The sequence below is a fragment of the Columba livia genome, chromosome 2 (genome assembly GCF_036013475.1).
Source record: "Columba livia isolate bColLiv1 breed racing homer chromosome 2, bColLiv1.pat.W.v2, whole genome shotgun sequence".
NCBI classification, from domain to species: Eukaryota; Metazoa; Chordata; class Aves; order Columbiformes; family Columbidae; genus Columba; species Columba livia.
Window position 1 is genome coordinate 123,179,937 of NC_088603.1, and position 22,939 is coordinate 123,202,875.

General features: G+C 38.7%; 1 protein-coding gene across 4 annotated transcripts in view; it reads right to left on the bottom strand.

Moving 5' to 3' along the window:
* The window catches only part of TOX (thymocyte selection associated high mobility group box), a 217,646-nt gene that overhangs the window by 25,618 nt on the left and 169,089 nt on the right, over positions 1–22,939 (bottom strand). For 3 of the 4 annotated variants that reach the window (XM_005506487.4, XM_021292927.2, XM_021292928.2), the window contains exons 4-5: positions 17,605–17,883; positions 11,114–11,344 (exon numbers count right to left, since the gene is read on the bottom strand). In XM_005506487.4, the coding sequence (XP_005506544.1) occupies positions 11,114–11,344; positions 17,605–17,883 (510 nt within the window). The remainder of the gene's footprint in view (positions 1–11,113; positions 11,345–17,604; positions 17,884–22,939) is intronic. The other variant, XM_065053618.1, reaches the window with a different exon arrangement.

Genomic DNA, 22,939 nt, shown 5'->3' on the forward strand with positions numbered 1-22,939 from the left:
TATCGTTTGGAAGGTAAAAGATGGGCAAAGCTACTGATGGCAATTTTGGAGTGTTCTCCTGAATTCCACAGCTGAAAAACACACACGTACATCTCCACCCCAGAAGGACAAACTTTATGAAACTTTATAAAGTGATCTCTTTTGATCTTCCAACACTCTAGTTAAACCAGAGCAGTCCCATAATGGAGAGGACTTGGCAGCACAGAGTGTTCACACACAAGACAATACAGCCGCAGACTACAAAGTGAGAGGGGTGGTGTCAGGCTGGAAGGATCCAGTACAACATCCTTTTTATACAGAATGTGCTCGTGAAATATTTTTTGTTTCACCGAAGCTTTGCTTTCAGAGACAGAACAATTCTCAGATACGGGCTGGCAAAACTCAGAGGCTGTCTAAAAGGATTAAAGATTTTGCTTCCCAGGGAAGGAAAAGTTCATAATGGAAACAGAGAAGTCTTAGGCTTCTAAAATTGTAAATATAAAGAGGAAAAAAAAAAGATTGGTTTTAGGTGTGCAACTGTATCTGTGCTCCCTTGTAATCTCTCCACATTAAGATAAATATATAGTGTTGGCTGATCTCCTCTTGTTTTGAAAAAAAAATGGTAGCAATGTAATCGCTTGTGATTATTAGGGAAATACACTGTTTGATTTGAAAATAAATAAAAAATTACTTAACAATCTGTTCCTAGCTGCTAAAAGGAACTTAGCTTGACCTACAGAACAAATACAAAGTTATACCGCTTTGTATATTGCAATGCCTCTGTATCACTCTGATAGCCAGTTTGAAAAACTAAGGTGAACAAAGAACTTTACATAGAATAACGATCTTCAAAAGATCACGTATCTACTGCTTCCACATTGGGTTTTATTTTGCATTACACAAATATAAAAACTATACACTCCTGCTGTGCTCTTACAGACACAGCATATTGAAAGAGTCCTCTGGGGCTTGACTTTTCCCTCACATAGTCATATTGCACAAAGTTAACTCAATAATATGAAGATAACAACAATTCTGTAAATCTCCAGCTAAAATATCACTACTTCATAAGAATGTCACCATACAGCCATTATTTAATTATTTCCTACCTATACATCTACCATGTTCAGTGTACACATTGTCTTGCCCTCTATTCTTTGGTCTTCTGATGAGCCAACAGTCACACAAACACTACGTCTTCCATGGTATCAAAACATTAATCATATAGTAGATGGTCATTATAGTAAAAAAAAGTCCGTCCTGGATGGGGAAAGGTTTTTGATGACTCCAGCCTGCTCTGATGTTTTGCATTGGCCAGAATGGTCCCTGCAGGCTGGCTTGTCTAGAGGGTGGTCAGCTCACCCTGCTTGGTCTTTGCAAGGCCATCGGCTTGTCCTCTGAGGACAACAGCTGGAGCTCCCACTGTGGCCCTGGCAGCAGGTACCAGTTCACTGACCTTGTGCTAGACTGGACTTGTACTGAGGGCTTACAAAGGCAGAGAAAAGGGGGGAGTGTCCTCAGCATTAACAGCAGAACCTGAAACAGGTATAAACAAGTCAGCTGTGAGAATTTTTAGCGCTCATAGTTTTGCGTTGTAGTAAGTATAACAGAGTTGCCTCCTTGCAGCACTTTTGGGGAGGAAGACGACTTGTGTCATCATTCAAGTGTGCTCTAGAAGATGGCTAAAGCTCTTTTGAGCTTCATGCTAAAGACAGTGCCAAATTATGAAACGCATAATTTCCAATAATATATTTAACATTTTTCCTGCAACAAGAAGCAGGCTTCTGTTCTGCTGCTTATCTACAGTGTATAGTGGCAATATTTAATTTTAACACCTCAGAAATCTTTTCTAAGGTCATTTTCCCCTCCTCCATTAAGCAAGCAACAATTACTAAATAAGTAACTTGACGGAAGCATATACTTATGGAATTAAGTCATTTCTAGCTTGCTTTAATTCAATTAACATGATAATTGAATGTCAACTGATTGTCATTCAGGCAGTAAAGGCCCATTCTGATTCAGCAGCAGATTTATTTACTTACACAATATTTTATTTTTTATATTGTCCTGGTTGTTGAAATTGAATGTTGGCAGAAAAAAACCATATTTCTGAATATGAAGGGTGGGTCAGCTTAATTTATTCTTATTCTCTTCAGCTTGTTGTAGAAACCCCAAACCACCAAGATTACATTCATTTGTCTACAAATGGAAGCTGCTGGCGTTATTTTCCTACTGTGCTTTGTCAATGTAAATTTACACAGCATAATACATGGTTCTTTGTTTACTATTTAATTACATTTCCAAAGTACACCCAGTAAAGTAGCTTCAGGTTCCCTTACACTGTTTAGCAAAACATGCAGCAATATAGGAAATACTTTCTGAAAGAAGCATGAAACTTGACTTTGTGCAAGTAAGTATATATGACAGCATTTGAATTAGGCCACCAGGGTAAACAAATGCCCACGAATGCCCTGGGGTCTCCCGTTGTAACTTAAAAGGGTGGTACCAACCCCTGGACTGTTGCTCTGGTGCCCTTCAGCTCAAGTTCCCTGGGCTGGCCGTACATGTGGGCTACAAGTGCTGTAGTATCCTACATAGGGCTGAACTCTTTCTATTAATAGTGATACACACCCTTAAACTGACTGCTGTCATTTGGAGGTAGAAGGGTTGTGGGTTATAGGGTTAGCCACAGGCACTCACAAATACTAGGTTTACCAAATTAAAACCAGAGTAGAATATCTGCACTTCTCTTTTATGATGCCAACTTCTGGTCACGTTTTGTTTTATGTATTTTAACAGCTGGTTAGTTCTTATCTTCCTGAATGAAATTCCTTAAGGCAGGTTTTGTGTCTCCAGTGCTATTCTACATGTTGCATAATATGAAACTCATCACTGATACATACATATATATATATATAAACCTGTAATGCCTCAAGCCAAGTTTTTGTTCTTGTTAGTCATCTTGTCCCTTTAACTTCCTCTCAACTTCTTTGTGGAGGATTATGAGCACATTACAACACAATATGCAGCAGGACTCCTACCCTGTCCCGTGTGGCTTGCACCCTTGTTCCCTTAGAGGAACACTTCTCCCTTCCCCCAGTCATCATCACAAGAGCCAAAACAGGCACCCAAATGTCTGCAAACACGTCCTTAGTTTTGAGTATCAGGTGCTAATGGAAGAAGGCACCAATAACTACAGTCCGCTTTGATACCAGAGACTTGGAGACAGTGAGTTAAACTGACTGCTGCTCTCAGGAGAAAAAGAGACTTTCAGAATTTGTGCGTCATGGTAGTCTGAAAAAGCTTTGTGTCTCCTAGCTGACAAAGCACATTATGAAGAACCATGCTACTTTCCTGGCTTTGCCTAAATAGCTGGTACAAGGATGACAAAGAAGGGGAGGTTTTCAGTTTATCTTGGGGATGTCTCCTTAGAGCTGACACTTGCAAGCAAGTTATATTTGTCATTTTAAAATGATGTAAAGGTGCCCACATTAGTTTTGATGGAAGTGTTCCATAAACCCCCAAAAAAGGTATATGCAAAAATAGCAAATCAAAAAGCAACATGACCGATTTTGTCTTTTTGGTCTCTGCAGCGTTATTACCCATGGGAGTGTCATTTTCAGAGGCTACAGTTACAGGAAAGGCATCTGATAAAATACAGCAGGCTGCAATCCAAAATTAAACTCCACATTCAGATTGTCATTCCTGGCCCTACATACCTAAGCTCATAGAGAAAACTTGTATTTTTTCCAAGTGGGAGATATATCTCTAGCTTTAATCTTCTGATTTCGCAGCAAAGGCATCTAGAGCTGCACACCATCGTCTAGAATATGGAAATAGATATTCCCACAGCAGTCAGGAAAAAGAAATACTCAGAATTGCTTAATAGATACTTAAATATGTTACCATTTGATTTTTAATCTAAGTACATACAGGAACAGAAAGAGGCCCAGGGCTAGTTATATGGCTCAGCAGTCTCTTTTGACTGTAGAGCACGAAAGACACTGATGACATATTAGAGGCTTAGGGGAAAGAATTCAGTCTTTCTGGCATGCAGGGGAAGGATCACAGGCCAAATCTAGCTCTAGCACAAACAGTGAGACTTGATGGAGATGACTGGAAATTGCAGCCATTTGTGCCAGGCCGAAATTTGACCTTATAGTCTTCATGCTTGCAGCTTACGGGAGCGAGACCGTACATTTTATCAGAAGCATGTTGGATGAAAGTTGGGTACAAACCAAATGACATTAAACATATGATTTAAGTGATGATTATTTGCACTTGCTAGTTTTTTGTTGTTGTGGTGGTGGGTTTTGTTTGTTTGTTTGTTTGTTTGTTTTGGGGGTTGTTTGTTTGTTTTTAATAAGGATGTGAGCCTGAATGGAGCATAATAATTGTGCCTAAATCCAGTTTTGTATGAAAATGATTTAAAGCCTCATTCCTATCAAGCTCAAATGTATGGATAAAGGGTGGGGAAGAAGAGCAGGTAGAAAACTGAGGCTATTGTTTATGCATTTTGCTGCAGCAGTACTCGGAAGCCAGGGTCCTTTTGGCCCAGCTCTTTCCAAGCACAACAAGAAGGCAAATTACACTTAATGTTCATAACTCGGCATCCACATGCAGTATTTCTCTAGAAGTTGTGTCTGTTGTATGCAGCAAATGGATGTCAGAAATTCACCCTGGTCAGAGGGGCTGCCTGACGTTCCTTGCTACTTCAGTGCTTCTGGGAGCTCCAGGAAGACCAAGCTGCCAGGTGGGCTGGGCAGGAGGCCAGCAGACGATAGCCTGGATTACCCTATACAGAGTAAGATGCAGCAGCTCCCATGGTGACCTACATTAATTGTATTTATTTTGCAGCAGAGGGGAAGGTTTCCCATCCTGAGTGCACAGCGTTGTCCTGCTCAGCCCAGCCATGGGTGGGAGAGGGAGACGTCTGCTGCCAGAAGTCCTGCAGCAAAAACGCATTGTGAACAGGGGGCCTGACACTTCCCCCCTCTGAAACCAGTGGGAGTTTAGAGTTTCACAGTCTGGTCCTATGGAAACCAGGGCAATAAAACATTATGATGATATAAACATAAATATATGTACATACATATACATACACGAGATTGTGCGCATGTGTGCCTATTCTTGGCCCATTTGTATTCCAGCTCATTAAGCCCAGCTGCTTGCAGATGAAGGGAGAAGGAGCAGACACCAGGGTGAGGAGCAGTTGGTATAAACTCTGCACGTTTGTCTAGAGCTTCAAAGAGGAGAACCCATTTCAGTACAGAAATTCATCAGTTACAACAGTGGATCTCCCAAGCAGGCCTAAGGTGCAATACTGGTAAAAGCGACTTTGCTGGTGCAGGTAGCTGGGAGGGGAGGTGTAGGATTGCTGTCTGTTGTGCCTATTCCTGAGTCCGTTTTGCTTGTAATTCACTTCGACAGTGTACACGCACAGATGTGCCTTTGCTTCCTATTGTCAATTAGAAAAATAAAACAAAGCTAAATTTAAACCTTGCATCGCTGTTTATCTACTAAACTGAAGGTACATTCCTCATCCTCTTACAAAAATATTAAAGTTGTTCCTTGGAGAATGCTTCATTAGTGCAGAGATAACAACAATAATTAAAAAAAGGCCCTTTTTAAAGAGGGAACAAGAAGTAGATAAACAAATACCTGCATGAGTATAAGAGCATATATGAGAGTAAACAAACTGTAAATTTATGTTTTCAGACTGTTATTGAACACCTTGATCTTATGGCCTGTGTATCCTCTGGAGCTATTTCAGCAGCCACACTGCAGTCTCTGAACTGTCTGATGTCCTGACACCAGGCACCCCACATGCAGGGCTACACAACAGGAACACGACGGCTCTTCCACCCGTGGGATGAGCTCCTTTGTCACGTCAAGTGATGGGACAGTTACGGCATTGCACCCCAGGAGGGAGGAGGTGCTGGGTTAGGTGTCGCCAGAGGCCAAGCAGAGCCAAGGCCTCTTGAAACACTGATCATGGATTCATTTTGATCTGACTTGGGGTATCTCACGTCCCAAGAGAACCTCTGGAGTCATGAAGTGTTGGCCAGCATTATTTGTAAACCCCTTCCTCATCTGCCTGATTCATGTTGATGCTGGATTATGCGCTGGTACCTCTAAAACTTCCCTGTGATCAAAAGAGAATCTTATAAAACACATTTTGTTATTTTTCATGATCAAATCGGTCTGGGTTATTTTTAGTGACCAAATATAAATCCCTGAAAGCTTGTGGGTTGTAGCAAAAATGGTAACAGCACCGCAACGTTGACACTAATGCACGAGGACTTCAATTTACTTAAGTATTGGTAACATACAATCCAAGTTCCATCAGATGTTAAAGAATAAACTGCAGCTTTTATCTAGTGGGTCTTTGAGCACCAATGAGGAGTAAATGATTTGATTTTGTGAGCTCTGAGGATTTGTCAGCTGCCTCATAAGTATAATTCTGGCTCTTCATATCCCTGCTGCTTCTAATTTAGCAGGACAGGCTCATAATTGAAGCAAATTAACTATTTACACTTGCCACTTCTACCAGGGGAAGAGGACACATCAGCAGGAAAGAATGAGTGGGAAATTAAATTCTTCCCACTTGTGTCAGATCTGCCCTTATATAAACACATTAACAGTAATTTCATGAGGCGTCAAACATAGGAATAAATACTGAGGGATAAAATAATGAGGTGTTGCTATCGAGCTGAACTGTTGCAGCTAATACTACTGTGTATGAATTATGCAGCCTGAAAGACGGCATATGTTACAGCACTCAAACAGTCGCTTTGCCTGCTCCTTCTGATCATTAAGTTTTGGGTCCCCTAGGTGAATCCATCCTTTTTTTCCGCTGCAAGGCCAGTGCAACATAGAAGTAAACACACAGAAAAACATACACACAGAGACACACGCATGTGTATACACACACTAAACTGTTCATAGGAGGCCAGATTAATTCCTACTAGATTTCCAGTTAAGTCACTGAAGTTACACCAGAGATTAATTTTGTTGAATGTTGAATAGACATTCAATTCCATTTTTAGAATAATAGCACATTTATTAAGGCCTTTGGCTGAAGTTTTAAAGTTAGACTAATGTAAACAAGAACATTTTGTTTGTAATTTGCCACATCCATTACAGCTTTACTAGGACTCCAATTAGAAACTTAAGGTTCATTTAGTACACACACATCTGGTACTGATTTAAAATGACTTTCCTTTTTCATCTAAGGACAGAAAATGACCTAAGTAGCCTTTTTACCCAGTTTGAACCAGTGTTCTGTCTGAAAGCCAGAGACTCAACCATTTAGCATGCTGAACCCTCTTCCCTGGGGGCTGTTTTTCTCCCCTCCACAGTAAAAATGTGTGCAAAGGGCAAAGATGTACATAAATAAGCTATAAAAATGGGATGCACAGAAGTATAGTACTGACTAAGGAGAAAACAGTGCTTGTGATCATAAGAGAGGAACTAGAAAAGCCACTGAAAATATCCTATGGCTACAGCGCTGAGAAGATACCCCAACATACTACTTCTAGAGCTGCTTTCCATTCACAGGTTTATTAACCTGAACAGTTTTAGAAAACATTTACAGTGAAAAATGAAGGGCACAATACCTGCTTCTGATCATGTGTAATTTTTGTACCCAATTCAGAATATGAGAATAAACCATGATAAAGTCCACCATGACCAGTAAAGTCCCTTTAATTTCTAGACTCCTCTGTGTATATCGGTTTGGACACACAAAACACAGGCATACACCAGCGTTGTTTGCAAATGGCCCTTGGATGCTCAGAAATTAATGGGAACAGTTATACCATATGACCCAAAAATGCAAATGTCTTCATATCGTTAAATGAGAGTGCAAGTACACTAGTATCTGCTTTAATCTAATAAACTGTGATATTCTCACAGTAAGAGCCCCAGAGTGTGACACATTTTAAGTAGAACTCCCCCCTAACTTCAGTAAGGCATCCACCATCATCTAGTTCATTACAACACTTCCTCTTTTGTCACTCAAATCCTGTTTTCTCAAACAACATTTTCCTAGTTTGTTTACAGTTTGAAAAACATACGTGGGTCTTGCACAAACACTTTTAAGCTACAGTCTACTATGTCAGGTTATCAAATTTTTTTTGCAAAGGCTTGGACACACATATACTGCCCTTAGGTTGTTACTGTACTAAGTTTCAATACATTTATTTATTCTGTGGTCAGTCTTCAGGAATAAACAAGAAGAATTCTATGCATTTCAGAAAAAGCTGGCTAAGGTCATAGGAACAAAGAAGATCTCATTTCGGCATGAGAACATGAGGTTATTCTTCTTTCTCAATAGCTGCATTATGTTCTACTTTCTGATTCAGTTATATTTACTATTTAAATAGTAAAAGGAGTTCCAATTCAGGAAACATAATTTGGAAACATAATTCTATTTAAATTCCAGAATAAGCATTAGCTTCCAAAACATAAAAGCCAGAAGCTTTATGATAATTGAATCCTTTTCAGCAAGTATAATTCATCAATAAAGTATTCTTCTACTGATGTTATTGTTTCTTTATTTAACTATTTTTGAATTTCTGAAGCTTCTTCAATGCCAAATTCCAAATGCTACATTAATCATTTGTATTTTTAGAGTCCAATTTTCCTACTAGAGACATAGGTTTCATAACAGTTACTAATGCACTGGATCTGAAAAATTGGGCCTTTAAAATACAGACTATCTAGTCAGTTAAGATGTCTTGTAATAATTCCTTTGTACTATTAGATCCCTAATGGAATAAAGAATGAGTTTAAATTTATTCTAGAAAATAGGATTGCTATTTTTTTTTAAATAGGGAATATCTTTTATTCTTTTTGTACAGTGCCACATTAGAAAGGGCCCAGGCCCAGACTTTTAACAATGTGTTTAAGAGATGATAATGAATAGGCAAAATGAGTCTAAGAGCAACAAAGATAGGCAAACTCTTGGAATAACTGGCTTAAAATCTAGTTGCAGCCATTTTTTCCTGGATGTGTCATGTGGATTCCATAACACATCATTTTGATGTCTTCCAACTTAAATTAAGGACAACAGAGATAAGGAAAATAAATTTTGTTCTGCTGTTCCAGTGTAGGAATTATTCAATTAATGCTTTCAACCATGAATAGGAATTCCAAGTTAAAGCTGGAAATCTTAGGGTTTTATGTACTTTTCTTAAACACCATTCTATGGGAAGATCTCAATTTTCTGCTGGTACTACTAACATGACAAGTTCAAAGGAAATGTGCATTTTGTAGTCTTCTAGGTTTATCTCCACAATGTGGTCTTGGACTATTATTCATGAAGTCAAGTCTTCTGCTTTGTAAGTGGAGCAAATATTATGGAAGAAAAACTGCACCACTGCAACAGTCACAAATTATGAAAAATGGTGGAGAAAACCAAGCACAAGATCATGCTTGGTCTCATCACTAGAGAGATATAAGATTAACTAGATTAACAAACTCCTGAGAAGTCCAGGGCTCTGCTTTTCACCATTTCAGGAAAACTTGGATCCATGATCCCACAGACACTTGAGATGGGTCCAAGACACAGATCTAACTACTTGGAGCACTCCTGAGGTATGTGTGTGTGCACTTTTCAACATGGGGAGTGATTCTGGGTAGGTATGCAGGACAAAGAAGAATGTCATCAAAAGCTCTTGTTTGTGAACTTAACTAAGACCATAGTCAGTATTTTTCTGAGTCAAATGTAAACAGTCATCATCATGGTCCCCAAAAGTAATGTTCGACTACAAGAAAACTGCTGTACTGGAAAGGTCTAAACAACCTGTCAGATCAAGGACAATACCTTGGCCTTAGCCGGACTTATTATAAAAGGCAGAAGGAAGAGATAACACAACACAATAACACTAATGTACCAGGCCAAGTGAAATCTCTGATCCCTGTGTGTGGAAAGTTATCTTTCCTCCAGCTATACCTTCCAAATGCTGACCCTATTCAGTGGCAGACACTCAATAGAGAAAGTGTTTTTTCTTCTTAGTCAATGAGTGCCAAATCTTGATTCTTATTACACTGTGATCTTCAACAGGGATCTAGATGTACCCACACCATCAATAAAAATTTTTTTTAAAGTCCAAGTGATTTTACCTGCCAAAAAATCATAGCAATAATTTCCTTTTATTTCTCAACCTTTTAAACTATGATTGTGTAATAATGATATGCTCATTGTGATTGAATGATATGTGGTTTTATCCCAGTACTTTTGCTCCCTCTGTGCTGACATCAACCCTTGCCCAGGTCTCCTACAGCCAATTTAAATCTCACTCAGCATAACCTTTCCCTCCACATCTATTTCTTTCTCAAAGTTCTAATTTCTTTATCTATACAATCCATTTTGTAAAAACGCAACCAATAACAACAGAAAAGCAAGGGTATGCTACAACCAGGAGGAATGTTATTTGCCAGCCATCACCACAGGAATGTGATGAGCTTCCAGAGTTGCCCACTTTTACAGAGCAACTGACTGACTCAGAAGGATTTTTGCAAAGGTTCAGATCCAGCTTCACTGACCTCTTTTCAGAACCAAGGCCTTTCCACGGAAGATGGAAGTAACTACAGGATGTGACTTCCATAGCCCACATGTATACTGAACAATACCCTGGAACACTGTCAATTTGCCAGGGTCCAATGTAGGTCTCTTTGGGTCAACACATCTGTAAAATATTTCATGAAAGCCAGGTGGGTCAGGAGAAGACATAAGCCCAGTTCCCCTTCTGGCATTGTGGGATAGGGAAACATCTGGAACTGGGAGCTCAGATATATGTCAGGTCTTACTGCACAGATAAGATTTTTGGTAGCAAGGTCCTACTACACCACACTGTCATACACATGGCCCACCAAATTCCGCATAAAAGAATCCTAAATACAATCCTAAAGCTTGTATCATGTGCCAAACCTCCCCAAAAACCTCTTTCAGTAGTTTCATACAGAAATGAAACAATACTCTCCTTATCTCAGTCTCTTTAAATCATATTCCTGAGATGGCACATATTCAAGTTTCATCCAGCAAACAAAAGAAGCTGCCTTCAGTGCTTAGATGACCCTGATAACACTTTCCTGAAACAAAGCCTCTAAGCTACAGCACATTTTGTACCTGCTTTTGTTCTTCTCCTAAGCCGTCCCACATTGAAGCTACAATTTTAGAGACTTCACCAAAAGTAGCATTGGGGTTTTGGCCCTTGATGGCTGCTTGAGTATCTCGAAAGAATAATGCATAGGCAGACACAGGCTTCTGTGGCTCATTTGGGTCCTTCTTCTTCTTCTTTTTGGGAGTTTTGGGTTTCTTTCCCATATCTGAAGCAGGTCTCTTCTCTCCACCATTGACCTGTAAAATAAAATTAGAAAAGTACTATAAAAAAAGACAATTTAATTCAGTCCATCCATCCTTACAGCTTCTGTGATACACAGAGATTTTGGATTTTGCATGCAAAAATAGCATTTTAATTGCCACCTTTGGTAATCCTAATGTTGACACTATCTGACTTAGTCAAATGTATAGAAGTGATAAGGATTCCAGATCACGTAACTTTTTCCCTCAAAGTGCGTTATATTTTGCTTTCCTATTATTGTTATAATCTCATAGAATTTTGGTCATCTTTTCACCTCTTCTAAGTTTTATTGGCAATGGCTATAGCATCCATTTAATGAGTAAATTCAAATGAAATTAGTTTCATTATAGCCTGACCACCAGTTCAACGACATGAACCACCTGCAGACAGCAGGGTCACTGTCATTTCTACCTTATCCTTACCCTTTCCCAGAACCACCCCAGACTAGTGTTCAACTCCATTTATACTGCAACTGGTGGGACACCTCCCAGGGAATTTGAAGAGAATATGATTGTGAACACAACGATCCAAGTTATGGACATTCCCCTGACCAACTTCTACTTAAAATCTGAAGAAACAAAGCTCTACTAGTAGGCACACTTCAGATCCCTTTGGAGGATCAGTTCTGATCCATCTGCATTAAGTGGCAGAAAAGTGCATGTGCATTATTTGTGTACCACCTGAAAAAGGCTGCATGAGCATTAGTGCAAATTTTTTAAATGCAATTACACTTTGCTCAGAGATCCTGATTACCAAAGCACCTTACTATCCTAGGTGACTTACAAGCACATAAAGGGACACTGTCCTGATTCTTCAACGGAGCTCCATGGCAATGCAGGTTCTCTTGGTATGATCACTTAATTCACTATACCTGTAGCAATGATGTGTGATCTTACCAGAGGGTTCAAAGGTTCTTTTCTCTTGTTGACATGGCCAGAGTACTGTGCTTCATAAGTGTTTTGAAATATGAGAAGATCAAGAGCATAAAAGGTATGCTCTAGGCTAAGTATCTACTTTTATCACATCCTTCTATTATTATTTTTTAATAATGCATATAAAGTGAGACAAGATAACACAGGTATTCAAATCAGTGAAACTGAGGAAAATGGCTGGAAATTCTCATTTTGAGAAAAAGCTTTTTTGTTTGTTTATTTGTTTTTTATATAAATATCATTGTGTCCCATCCAACAGGGCCCAGGTGACTACAGTGAACAACCTGGATCTCTGTGGCTTACTAAGCACAGCAACAAAGTGATGACCACAATTTGAAAAGGAAGTTGCTTGTTTCCTGAGCATTATGTTACAATAGATGCATCTTTAATACGAGGTTAATGGATGTGGAGCCTATTGTCAGCATTTTGGAAAATATGGAAAAACAGAAGCAGCGAGCTACCCATTATTAACTTATTCAACTTTTAGTCTCTTGCTATTATTTCTTTCTATAGGGTACACAAAACTATCAGCTAAATAGAAATTAACTACGGCTCCCTAGTTAATTGGCAATATCAGTCTAAACTCTTCAGACAGTTCCGTGCAAACTCCATGAGCAAGGAGGCTTGACAATAATTTTGGCTATAGTTAAAATTTTACCTCTATCATTTACTAATGTCTTCCTCTTTTCAGAGTATTTTTTGAGCAATAAGATTTAAAGTTCTCTGTATATCAGAATACCACATTACTTACAAACTACCCTTAAACTAGGTGATATGCTACAGAAACTTGAGTAAGAAGTCTTCTGGTGAACTGCTCTCAGAACAGCTCTAAAATCTTATTCTCTGACCTGAATGATCAAGAGACTTCAAAAACGCACTGTTAAAAAGAGAGTACTCACAGGGGAAATTCTGTTTGTTTTATATGAAAATAACGAAATAAAAAGAATACCAGAATTCCAGTACTAATAACCTTGCAAATGGCTGAGATGATGGCCTACCTTATGCTCCCATCAGTCTATCAGCTTCATAGACTCCACTTCTAACCACCAAAGCAGAGACAGATGGGAAATAAAATAAAAACCATATATATTCTGCTAGGCATAGACTTATGCCTCAAAATCCCTGGAGGTATAGTTAGCTCATGGTAATCCACCTCCTGTCATGGCTTATTGCTTAATTATGGTGATGTATTTAACTTATTTATCACAAGAAAGCAATAATCTTTCACTTTAAAAAAGTGTACATTAACCATGTTGCACACATAATAGATCACAAGAATATCTAGTGTAGGATTTAGAACTATCAAGTAAGGCACATCGTTGATATCTAAATGTCCCTTGAGAAGCTGGGAAATGTCTATAAGCATATTTAAAATAAACTGCAATAGTACCAAAGCCTTTAATGGAGCTAGGAGAGCTGTTTTATGCACACTATCTTGCAGTAATCGCTGTAGTTTAAAATAGATTTTAATCAAGCACCATCTGCATAATAGGCTGAACAGACAACATAGAATTCTACTTATAACTCTTATCATATAAAGTAAATATTGTAAAACCTCTGCCACATAAAGAGAATATGCTGCAGCAGTTCTTTAGTAATCATGTTTCTGTTAGTTAATTCTTGCCACTTGCAGTCCTTTCACTATCTCCCCTCTAAAATACATTATTTGAAGTTTTCTCATAAGTGATATTCAAATGAACATGGAAGAAAACCCTGTTATCCATCTATGAAGAAATGCATATTCGCAAACCAGTAATGCTTCCAGCAGCTCTCAATTATGCTTGGCAATAACCGAATACATGTTTAATGATCCAACAGTATGAATTATGGCAAGGATTACATAAACATAATACTCCAATGTTGAGGTGGCCAGAATAAAGCATGTGGTAATTGGCCACTTTGTTTAGAATGTTTTTGTAGTTACTTAAAACTATTGATTTTTAAATTCACCCTGTTTGCTTCTTCTAACCATAGTCCCACATACTAGATTTAGAAGAATTAAGGAGACTTAGGGACGTACATCATTTGCAGAAACAATACGCTTGGTCTGAGACTACACATTTCCATGTGCCTAGCAGCTTTCTGACTGGCTATACACAGGCTTATAATTATGCTACTGGTTGTCACTGACCTTACAGTCAATCCATCTCAGCTTCCTTGCTTTTAGAGCAACAGTGTGTAGGACAACCGAGTCCTCTATAATGCAGTTCCTCTCCCTTTTTTTTGTGCAAGGGAACATTTGATGTTTAAAGTCCAAAAGGCCTATATGAAAGAGCCTTTATGAGAATGAGTACTGCCAAAAAAATATTTAGCAGCTGCTGCCACTAATTCTGTGTATGTTGGATAAGGCTTACAACAATCTCAATATTTACCATAGAGCAAACATCCAAGAAACTCAGTACATGAACAATTACATCAGTTTATAAAGTTTCCTTATTACTGGCATTTGGAATACGCATGTTAAACTGAAATGGTCCTTTCCTCCATACACAGAAATCAGCAGTTCACTAGGGATACAATTATATTTCTAGTCCAAATTTATATAATGAACATATTTGTTCATACCTTCTGTCATCCTCTTTCTATAAATTCATGCAAACATGAACAGGACACTAAGACTTTTTATTTTTTTTTCTCTAGCCAGAAATAGGCATAGTTATTAGGGATTTCTCTACCAAATGTGCTGTTGAAGGACCAGTGGCTTCTCTTTCACACATCAGACTGGGCATTCAGCTCGTATAAGCTAATGACGGTCATCTGACACTGAGGTGATTTTCCATTTGAAAAAGTACTTTGTTTTTCTGATCAATGTTGGTACATAGGCAAACATCTCCTGCTGGTTAAATAGGGAGAACGTCACCATTGCCATTAACAATATGGCAAATTCAGTTGTTTTTTACAAAGTCCTCATGGCAGGGACATCTTACTGACTCCATGAAGCTGCTCAAATGTGGTGAGGTCCAGCAGCCACTACGTTACAACAACACACGTACTTTTACTGAAGGACTGAATAATGAGCTCTGGCCCTCATCTATTAACTAATATCGCACATCTACATGACAGTTTATAAAACAAAGAGAAAACTCCAAATTTAACAAAGGTATATCCAGGTAAAAGAGATTCTGACATGAGACACAATGACCGTTCTATCTCTTGCTTTGCCCATCCAGTGCCTTCTTTCATGGGGAGTAGGACTTTTTGAGTGAGAAGAAGCCTTCAAAGCAGCTCTGAGAAAATTAATACCATTGTGGCTGTTTTAATCTAAGTATCTATATCCACTCATTGGCAGCTTCCAGCAAGAGCAGCATGACAGAAAGTCACACAGCAAGGAAGTCTAAACTGTTAACTACAACAATACGTCAGCTTCGTACGTTGATTATTCTAACACTCTCCTATTTTATGCAGGGAACTAGAGCAGAACCATCGCATCAGATCAGGCGTGCCAGCCCACTGCCTGTCTCCAGTGCTGGCCAACTTCAGGCATTTTCAGGAAGACCTAAGAAATCCCACAGAAGATGTGTGTGGCACAATCTGCCCCCATTAGGCTTGTATTTTGATCCCTACTAGTTGGAGAGTAACTTAAACCCTCTATCAACCAAGTCAAATATCCTTTAAAACACTTATTTTAGCAGAGATATTATAATTATCAAAAAATGCAAAGGCAACGTATCAACTTCAGCATTTTTCTTAACTTCTTAATTTCTTCAGTATTTTTCTTAATTTTGTGTTGTGTATTGTGCCTTTTCTCATTTTTTTTCTTCTTAGACTGAGCATGAGAGAATTTTAAAGAGTCTTCTAAAATAATATGGCTTGTTAAAAAGTTGAACACTACATAAACTGTCTTCCACAAAGGACCAAGTTTTACTTGGTCTGCAGTGCTTGGTGTTATTACCTTCAGATTAGTACTTTCTGCATGAAACCACAACCCTATTCTTTTGCTAGCATGAAGTGTTGTAGCGAGAAAGTACATTAAAAATATGGGTTAGGTAACAGAAATATTTGATAGAAGCAGAAAACCTATCTTAATTATTTGAGTGGATGTTTCCTCCCGAAGTTTAGAGCATCTTGCACACTCCCACAACCTACAGGAGTAGCAAATAAATTATTCTGACAAAGAAAAGGCTGCCTGGAATTATTTTTACATAGCTGTATTCTAAAGTCTCCCTGAGTAAGGAAGTGCTCATTTAAAATGTATGAATTATTCAGTAATTTTTAAAACTTCAAGTTTCTGAAATCAGGGGAAAGTCCTGAAATAAAACTTGAATAAAAATGTATTCAAAATGTCGTAAAACATATGTCTCAAATTACATGATTATTTTATAGCTTGAGGCATGAAAAACAATATAATTTGAAAATAAATTAGACTTACATTTCTGGACTTGATTATACCTCCTCATTGACTCACAATATGTTTTCTTCACACTACTCACAAGTCTGAAACTTTTCCCCACAAGATAGGGTCATGGTACAACATCTTCACTACACTACAGGACTGCTGTAACAGGACTGCTATTTTGTAGTGACCACAAAATAGAGCTAAAGAGGTTCTTAATTTCAATATGAACTATTCCTGGTTTATGCAATGACTTTGTGTTAAATTCCAACCTTTTTGTGTCTCAGCTTTCATGTCTGCAAAATTCAGATAATATACTTGTGTATTTTGGGGGAAGTTTTCAGGATTTGCGAATATTTGAGAGGTTTTTGCGTGCAAAACCTGCTATATACATTGACATTTATCCTTTGAATAAGTGTCTTGTTTATAATCTAAATTACTATTATTTCTTCATGCCTGTACTAACACTAAAATGAAGCTTAAATGTGTCATGCTGGAGTGTCAGCACCTCCCGAATATAAATGCAATGCTCTCCAAGGTTTTCAAGGTAAGATTTTCAAAGTTTGTAGTGTCCTTCTGTTCTGGTTGCTATGAAGTTGTGTTTACTCATCCTGCGACCAAGTAGCAAAGACTTGCACACTGTACAGACTCTTCATACTCTTTATAGCAATAAAATGATCTTCAAATGGGAACAAACGTCCCTTCTAAGCAAGTGAGAAAATGCAACCTTTAAGTCCTAAATGGAATGCCTATTCTTTTAGTGTTTTACAGGATTCCAGTTTGCTCTCACAAGCAGGAATGATGTCATTTACTCAAGCTGCCTGAAGAATTGACTGGAAACTGTCAGTTATGTATTCATAACCCTTTATTCACTTCAGTCAACCACCAACATAGTATAAAGTATCACCTTAATAACTGTGGCCATACAATTAATTTAGCAGATCCTAAAAATATGCACCATTTACACAGTAATCCTAGCATCTAAGCCTACCTTAGAGCTATCTTCTCCTTCATCTTCATGGACTGAACTGGATGGTGAAGGAGTTGCAGATTTGCTTCCAGGTGGAGAGGGTGAGTTGTGAGGAACATTGTTTCCACCCATATTCAAACCAAGCTGTGCACTGAGCTGGGACTGGTTAATAGTAGTCAGCTGCCCGTGCTGCATCATTCCTGGCTGCCTAATATCTGCAGGTTGAACCCTTGGCCTCATGGTTGCCATCTGAGGATGGGAACTATACTGGGCTCCTTCTGTATTCCGTAAATCTTGCATCTACAAGAGGAAAAAAACTGTATTAAGCACACCACTAACAAAGTGCTCTGTTTCTTTAGACCTCTGTTGGCCTGATTTGCTACATAAGGCTTAAAAGAAATGGCAAGTACTTAAATAAACATGTAAATACTCGAAACAAACAGAATAAGGATATGATTGACATTTGCATAACACTGACTGTTATAAACTATTCAGGCTCTAGCCTCAGCCCATGGGAATAGCAAAAAGCAATGAAAGCTTGTTTCTTTATAGGGGGAACAAAAGGGCATTGCTTTCTGTAGCTCCATGTAGAGTATTTCAGAAATGCTAACAAACAGGGACAAGTTTGCACTCTTAAGTTCAGAACCAGAACAGAACACGAATGTCACGGTTTTTAACAAACACGTTTTTTTTTGTTTTAAACAAAACCAGGACATTGAATATCCTCAAAATTTAAGACAATTTACAGATCTTATTTTTCTTCTTAGGATTTGTGTGTGTTTGAGCTCTGAATTTGCAATCTGCAGTTTTCAGAATTTGAATATCTAGTATTAGGTCCAAATCTATTTTTCCTGATGCTTCCCAGTGAGATACTGGAATTTTCAGGATTCAGATGACTGACAAGAAGGATGCATTGACAGACTGATTAAATGATTTCTGAGTTGATTTGCTGCTAAGACATATATGAATGGAAAGCTTGGAAGTCGCGGGATTGACAAATGAATCCATTGTGCTATGTGGGTCACCGCTTCTTAGCATTAACGAGACATACTATTTTAAAGCAAGCAACAAATTCAGTCTCTGCAAGGATAAGAATTAAAAGCACTGGAGGATGAAACTCCTTTCTTGTCCAGAGGTCAAATGTACCATACACACACACTACAGCAGATTGCCTATAACGTCTTTTCAGTACTCATAGGGAAACATGACAAAAGACAAAGAGTATCAGGGAGAAGCTCAGATTTAAGCTAAGGTGTTCTGTGGGTGATTTAAAATTGGAAGTGTCAGTCCAGAGCTGAAATGAAATAGTTGTCTTTCTGTGTATCAGACAAACATGCTGTACGCATTGAGTGGAATCTGACAGGGACTACCATTGTGTAACTCCTATTATGATAAGGACATGTGTTAATGGTTCAACATATTAACATAACCACATTTATTCTACTGACAGTATTTGTTAGGCATGACATCTGAATTGTCTAAAGATCACTCAGATTTTTTTTTTTGTAACTTTTAATCGCTCATGACTTCTGCAAGCTATCTCTCGTACACACACTCCTATATATCAAAGCAATCTGTAGGATACCTTTCAACCAGTAATGCAATGAAAAAGAAAGATAAACCTGGAACTTCACCTTTTCTCTTACTATTGATCGTGTAAAAAATCACAAATTTTAAGGAGATACTTTATGAGCTTGGGGATTGATTTTTGTAAAGCTGACTGGTTGGCAGTAAATCAAACTAATAATACCATTAGTTATGGCATACTTACCACTTTACATGTACATGTGTCTCTGAAAATGATTTGAAATGGCTTCTGACAATGTGACATCACAATTATGCCTGTATTTATCTTGCTTTAGAAATTAATAGCTTTGGTAAAAAAGGGTCATCAATACAAACATGTTCAAGTTCATTTAATGACTACTAAAGCACTGGAAGAGAGGAGCAGAGACAGAGCAGTGTATGAAACCAGCTGAAGGCTGAAATTTGAATCCCGGCAGATACTTATAGTTTTGAAGATTGCTACTGATTTCTTGTTCCCGTCCTTCCAGTACCAGCTCCCCTCCTTGTCAAACATACAAGCCTTGAAAGCGATCATTATCTCCTTAGCAGACAACCCCTATCACAACTGTTGTGCCGGTGGAGCTGTAGCTGCTGCTCGGCTGTTTCGCTCCGGATCCAGCTGCTGGGCTGAGCAGCAGCTGGGGAACGGGGAGCAGGAGCGTGGGCTGCCCCGGGGCAGGCAGGGGATGGAAACCCACCTGGTCCCTCCAGTGCTGGGGAGAGGAATGCAAAAGCCTCCCAAAAGCCCTCCCTTCACCCTGTCTGTGTGGGTGTGTGACACCCCCAGTGAGATACCACCTGGCAGGGGCTGAGGCCACTCTGCCCGGCTTGCAAACACCTGGGGATTTTGTGGGGTAGCACCTCCTGGTGCCAGATCAGGGCTGGGAATGAAGTTCCTCATGAACTGCTGGAAAGAGAAGAATGCTTTTTAATAAGAATATGTACTATAATGATTTTATGAACTCTGGAAAGGAAACAAGCACTGTTTGAAACTCCTAAGAATGCTGCCTGTATTTTGAATGAACTTGCAAAGTTTCTACCTCAGTCAAAGCAGGGCAAAGGTTGTAATTTTAATTACTTATTCCCAAGTAAAATACAATACATTTGTTATTATTAAAATGATGCCTCCTTTATTAGAATCTTCAAATATTATCAGATAGATACTGCAGAGCATACTGTGTTTGTATTCTTTAAATAATATATATTTTTAAACAGTCTGTATTCACTTTTAGCTTACGCACAGAACATACACTATGTTTTCAGACAATGTGACACCATCTGGTCGGTACTGGATATATCACCTACAAAACAGGTGACTATATAGATTTGAAAGAGAACCCTTCACTAGTGAAATACTAAGGACTGCAAACAAGTTGGTGTAGTAGAAAAAAAATGGCATTTTCCTTTTTGTAGGGATTCAGAATATTTAATTTGGATGAATACCAGGCTACCTTCACAAAAGCAGGAGTAAGCAACACAGAGACAGCTTAAGAGCAGGTGTTCCCTAGATGCTAAGTCAGAAAGCCTCACCTAAGGGACCCACCTGCAGAGAAAGGTGAGACCTGGGCATATGCCAGTGCAAGTCCATCACAGAGAGCTGTGGCCCTCAGCACGGAGCATCCACACAGCACTGCATCCGCAGGTAAGTTTCTGTCTTGCCTCTTTCTGCCAGGCAGCACAGAGCCTGCCTCCCCCCGTCCTGCCCCTGCCTAGTGAAAACGTGGGATTTTCTAAGAAAATGGAAACTGCTCATTCCTTGAGTGAGAAGGGGCAGGTCACCACATAACTGTGAAAAGTTACAAGATTATGCTGTGGAAAGCACTTGACAATGAATCTTCAGGTTCCTAAAGGATCAACAAACCAGGAACTGTCCCATCACCTTTGCTGGGCTCAAGAACAGTCCCACCCATGAGGACCACACACTTGGGTCACTGCTGTGGCCCCTGTTTCAAGCGCCGTGTCGACCTTGCCTCTGCAAGAACAGCAGCACTAATCAGACACACTCTCAGTCAACATTGCACGCAGAGTATGACCAATTTCTTATAAACTACTTTAAAATCAGAAGCTTCCTATTCCTTGTTCTTCCAGATGGAGTTTTACAAAACCCGCCAATGTGTAGCTGTGCTGAAGCCACATTCAGTATGCAGAAGCAATATTGCGAACACACTCTTGCTGAATGCAGAGCTGAATACAAATCCTGCCGGGTGGCAGAATGCCAAATGGAAGAACAAAGTTAGAGAGTTTGAGTGTTACACAGGATAAGGACAGTCTGATGCCTCCAATGGTCTCTCTGATGAGGTAATAATGATAATATCTGGCACTTTAATATCATTCTCCATCTGTCAGTTCCAGGATGTTTCACAACTTGTGTTATATTCAGCTTTAGAACATGTGTTTTATTTTGGTTTTACTAACAGGGAAGCTATGATACATTTCTTTTCATGGCTATTTTTTTTTCTTTTCCTGTTTTCATTTCACTTATAAGCAGAAACTGAGCATCCACCCATATAAATGTCTGTCTGCAACTTAAAGACACAGTAAAAGCTGCTAATTCTGAGGTGTGTACTGATAACCCTTCTAATAGGCACATGTTTAGTGCAAAAACAGAACAGGGTTGTCTGCCTGAAAACAAGCTCCTAATGCACTGCTTAAAGCTCATAAGGTGGTAAAAATAAAGCTAAAGTGCTTTAAACATCAGACCATCATTCTCCCCATCAGCTTAAAGCAAAAACAAAGCAACGTGTGCAAGGCAGAATACAGTGATACCATCCCTGCACAGAAACATCTTACTGCAGGACGATGTGAGTACAGTATCCTAATCACAGAATCACAGAAAACAGTGCTAGAAGGGACCTCAAAAGGTTATTTAGTCCAACACTTTATCTCACAGCAGGATTAGCTATACCTAAATCATTTCTGACAGATGTTTGTCTAACCTCTTCATAACCTCCCTAGGCAATTCTTGTGCTTAACTATCCTTACAGTGGAAAGAGCTTTTTTTCCGTAATGTCTCACCTAAATCTCCTTTGTTGTAATTTAAACCTACTACTTTTTGCTCTACTCTCAGTGGACATGAGGAATGTTTTTCTCCTTCTTTACAGAAAGAGTTGTACACACTAGAAGGCTATTATGAATTTCCTTTCATTTTTTTCTTCTTTAGACTAAACAACTGAACCTGAAGATTGAAAGACTGTTTTCATATGCTGTGTTTTCTACACCTCTGATCATTCTTTTTGCTGTCTTCTGGACTATGTCCAATAACCTAAATCTTTCTTGAAATATTGTGCCTCAAAGTCCACAAAATACAGATATTCTTATCTGAGACAGCATTCAGATAGAATTCTTCATCTCTCACAGGATATAGCAGGTAGCATTAAAAAATCCCTAATAATCTGCCTTTTTGATACAAGCTGGTTAATCCATGCAAGATGCAGAAAGAGTCAAATTGCAGGACTCTTAACTAACATCCCAGAAGGTGGCTTTACGAAGCAAATAATTTGTTTCTAAGAAGCATTAGGCAGGCAATTTCAAAAGGAATGTGCTGTTAGCAAAATAATTCCTATATTCTTTTTCTTGTTATAATTAAGAACTGACGCAACATCTCTCTCAAAAGCCATAAAAGTCAAAATTGTCCCTCTCTATTTAAATTTATTTATAATAAATGTTATCATTAAATGAAAGAAGAAAGACAAGTTGCCTTAACCAAGTGAAGTATATACAACAGGCCTAAGTATATGCAAGAAACAGTGGGAATTACACTCTGGACAAGAAAACAACAAAACATAAGGAG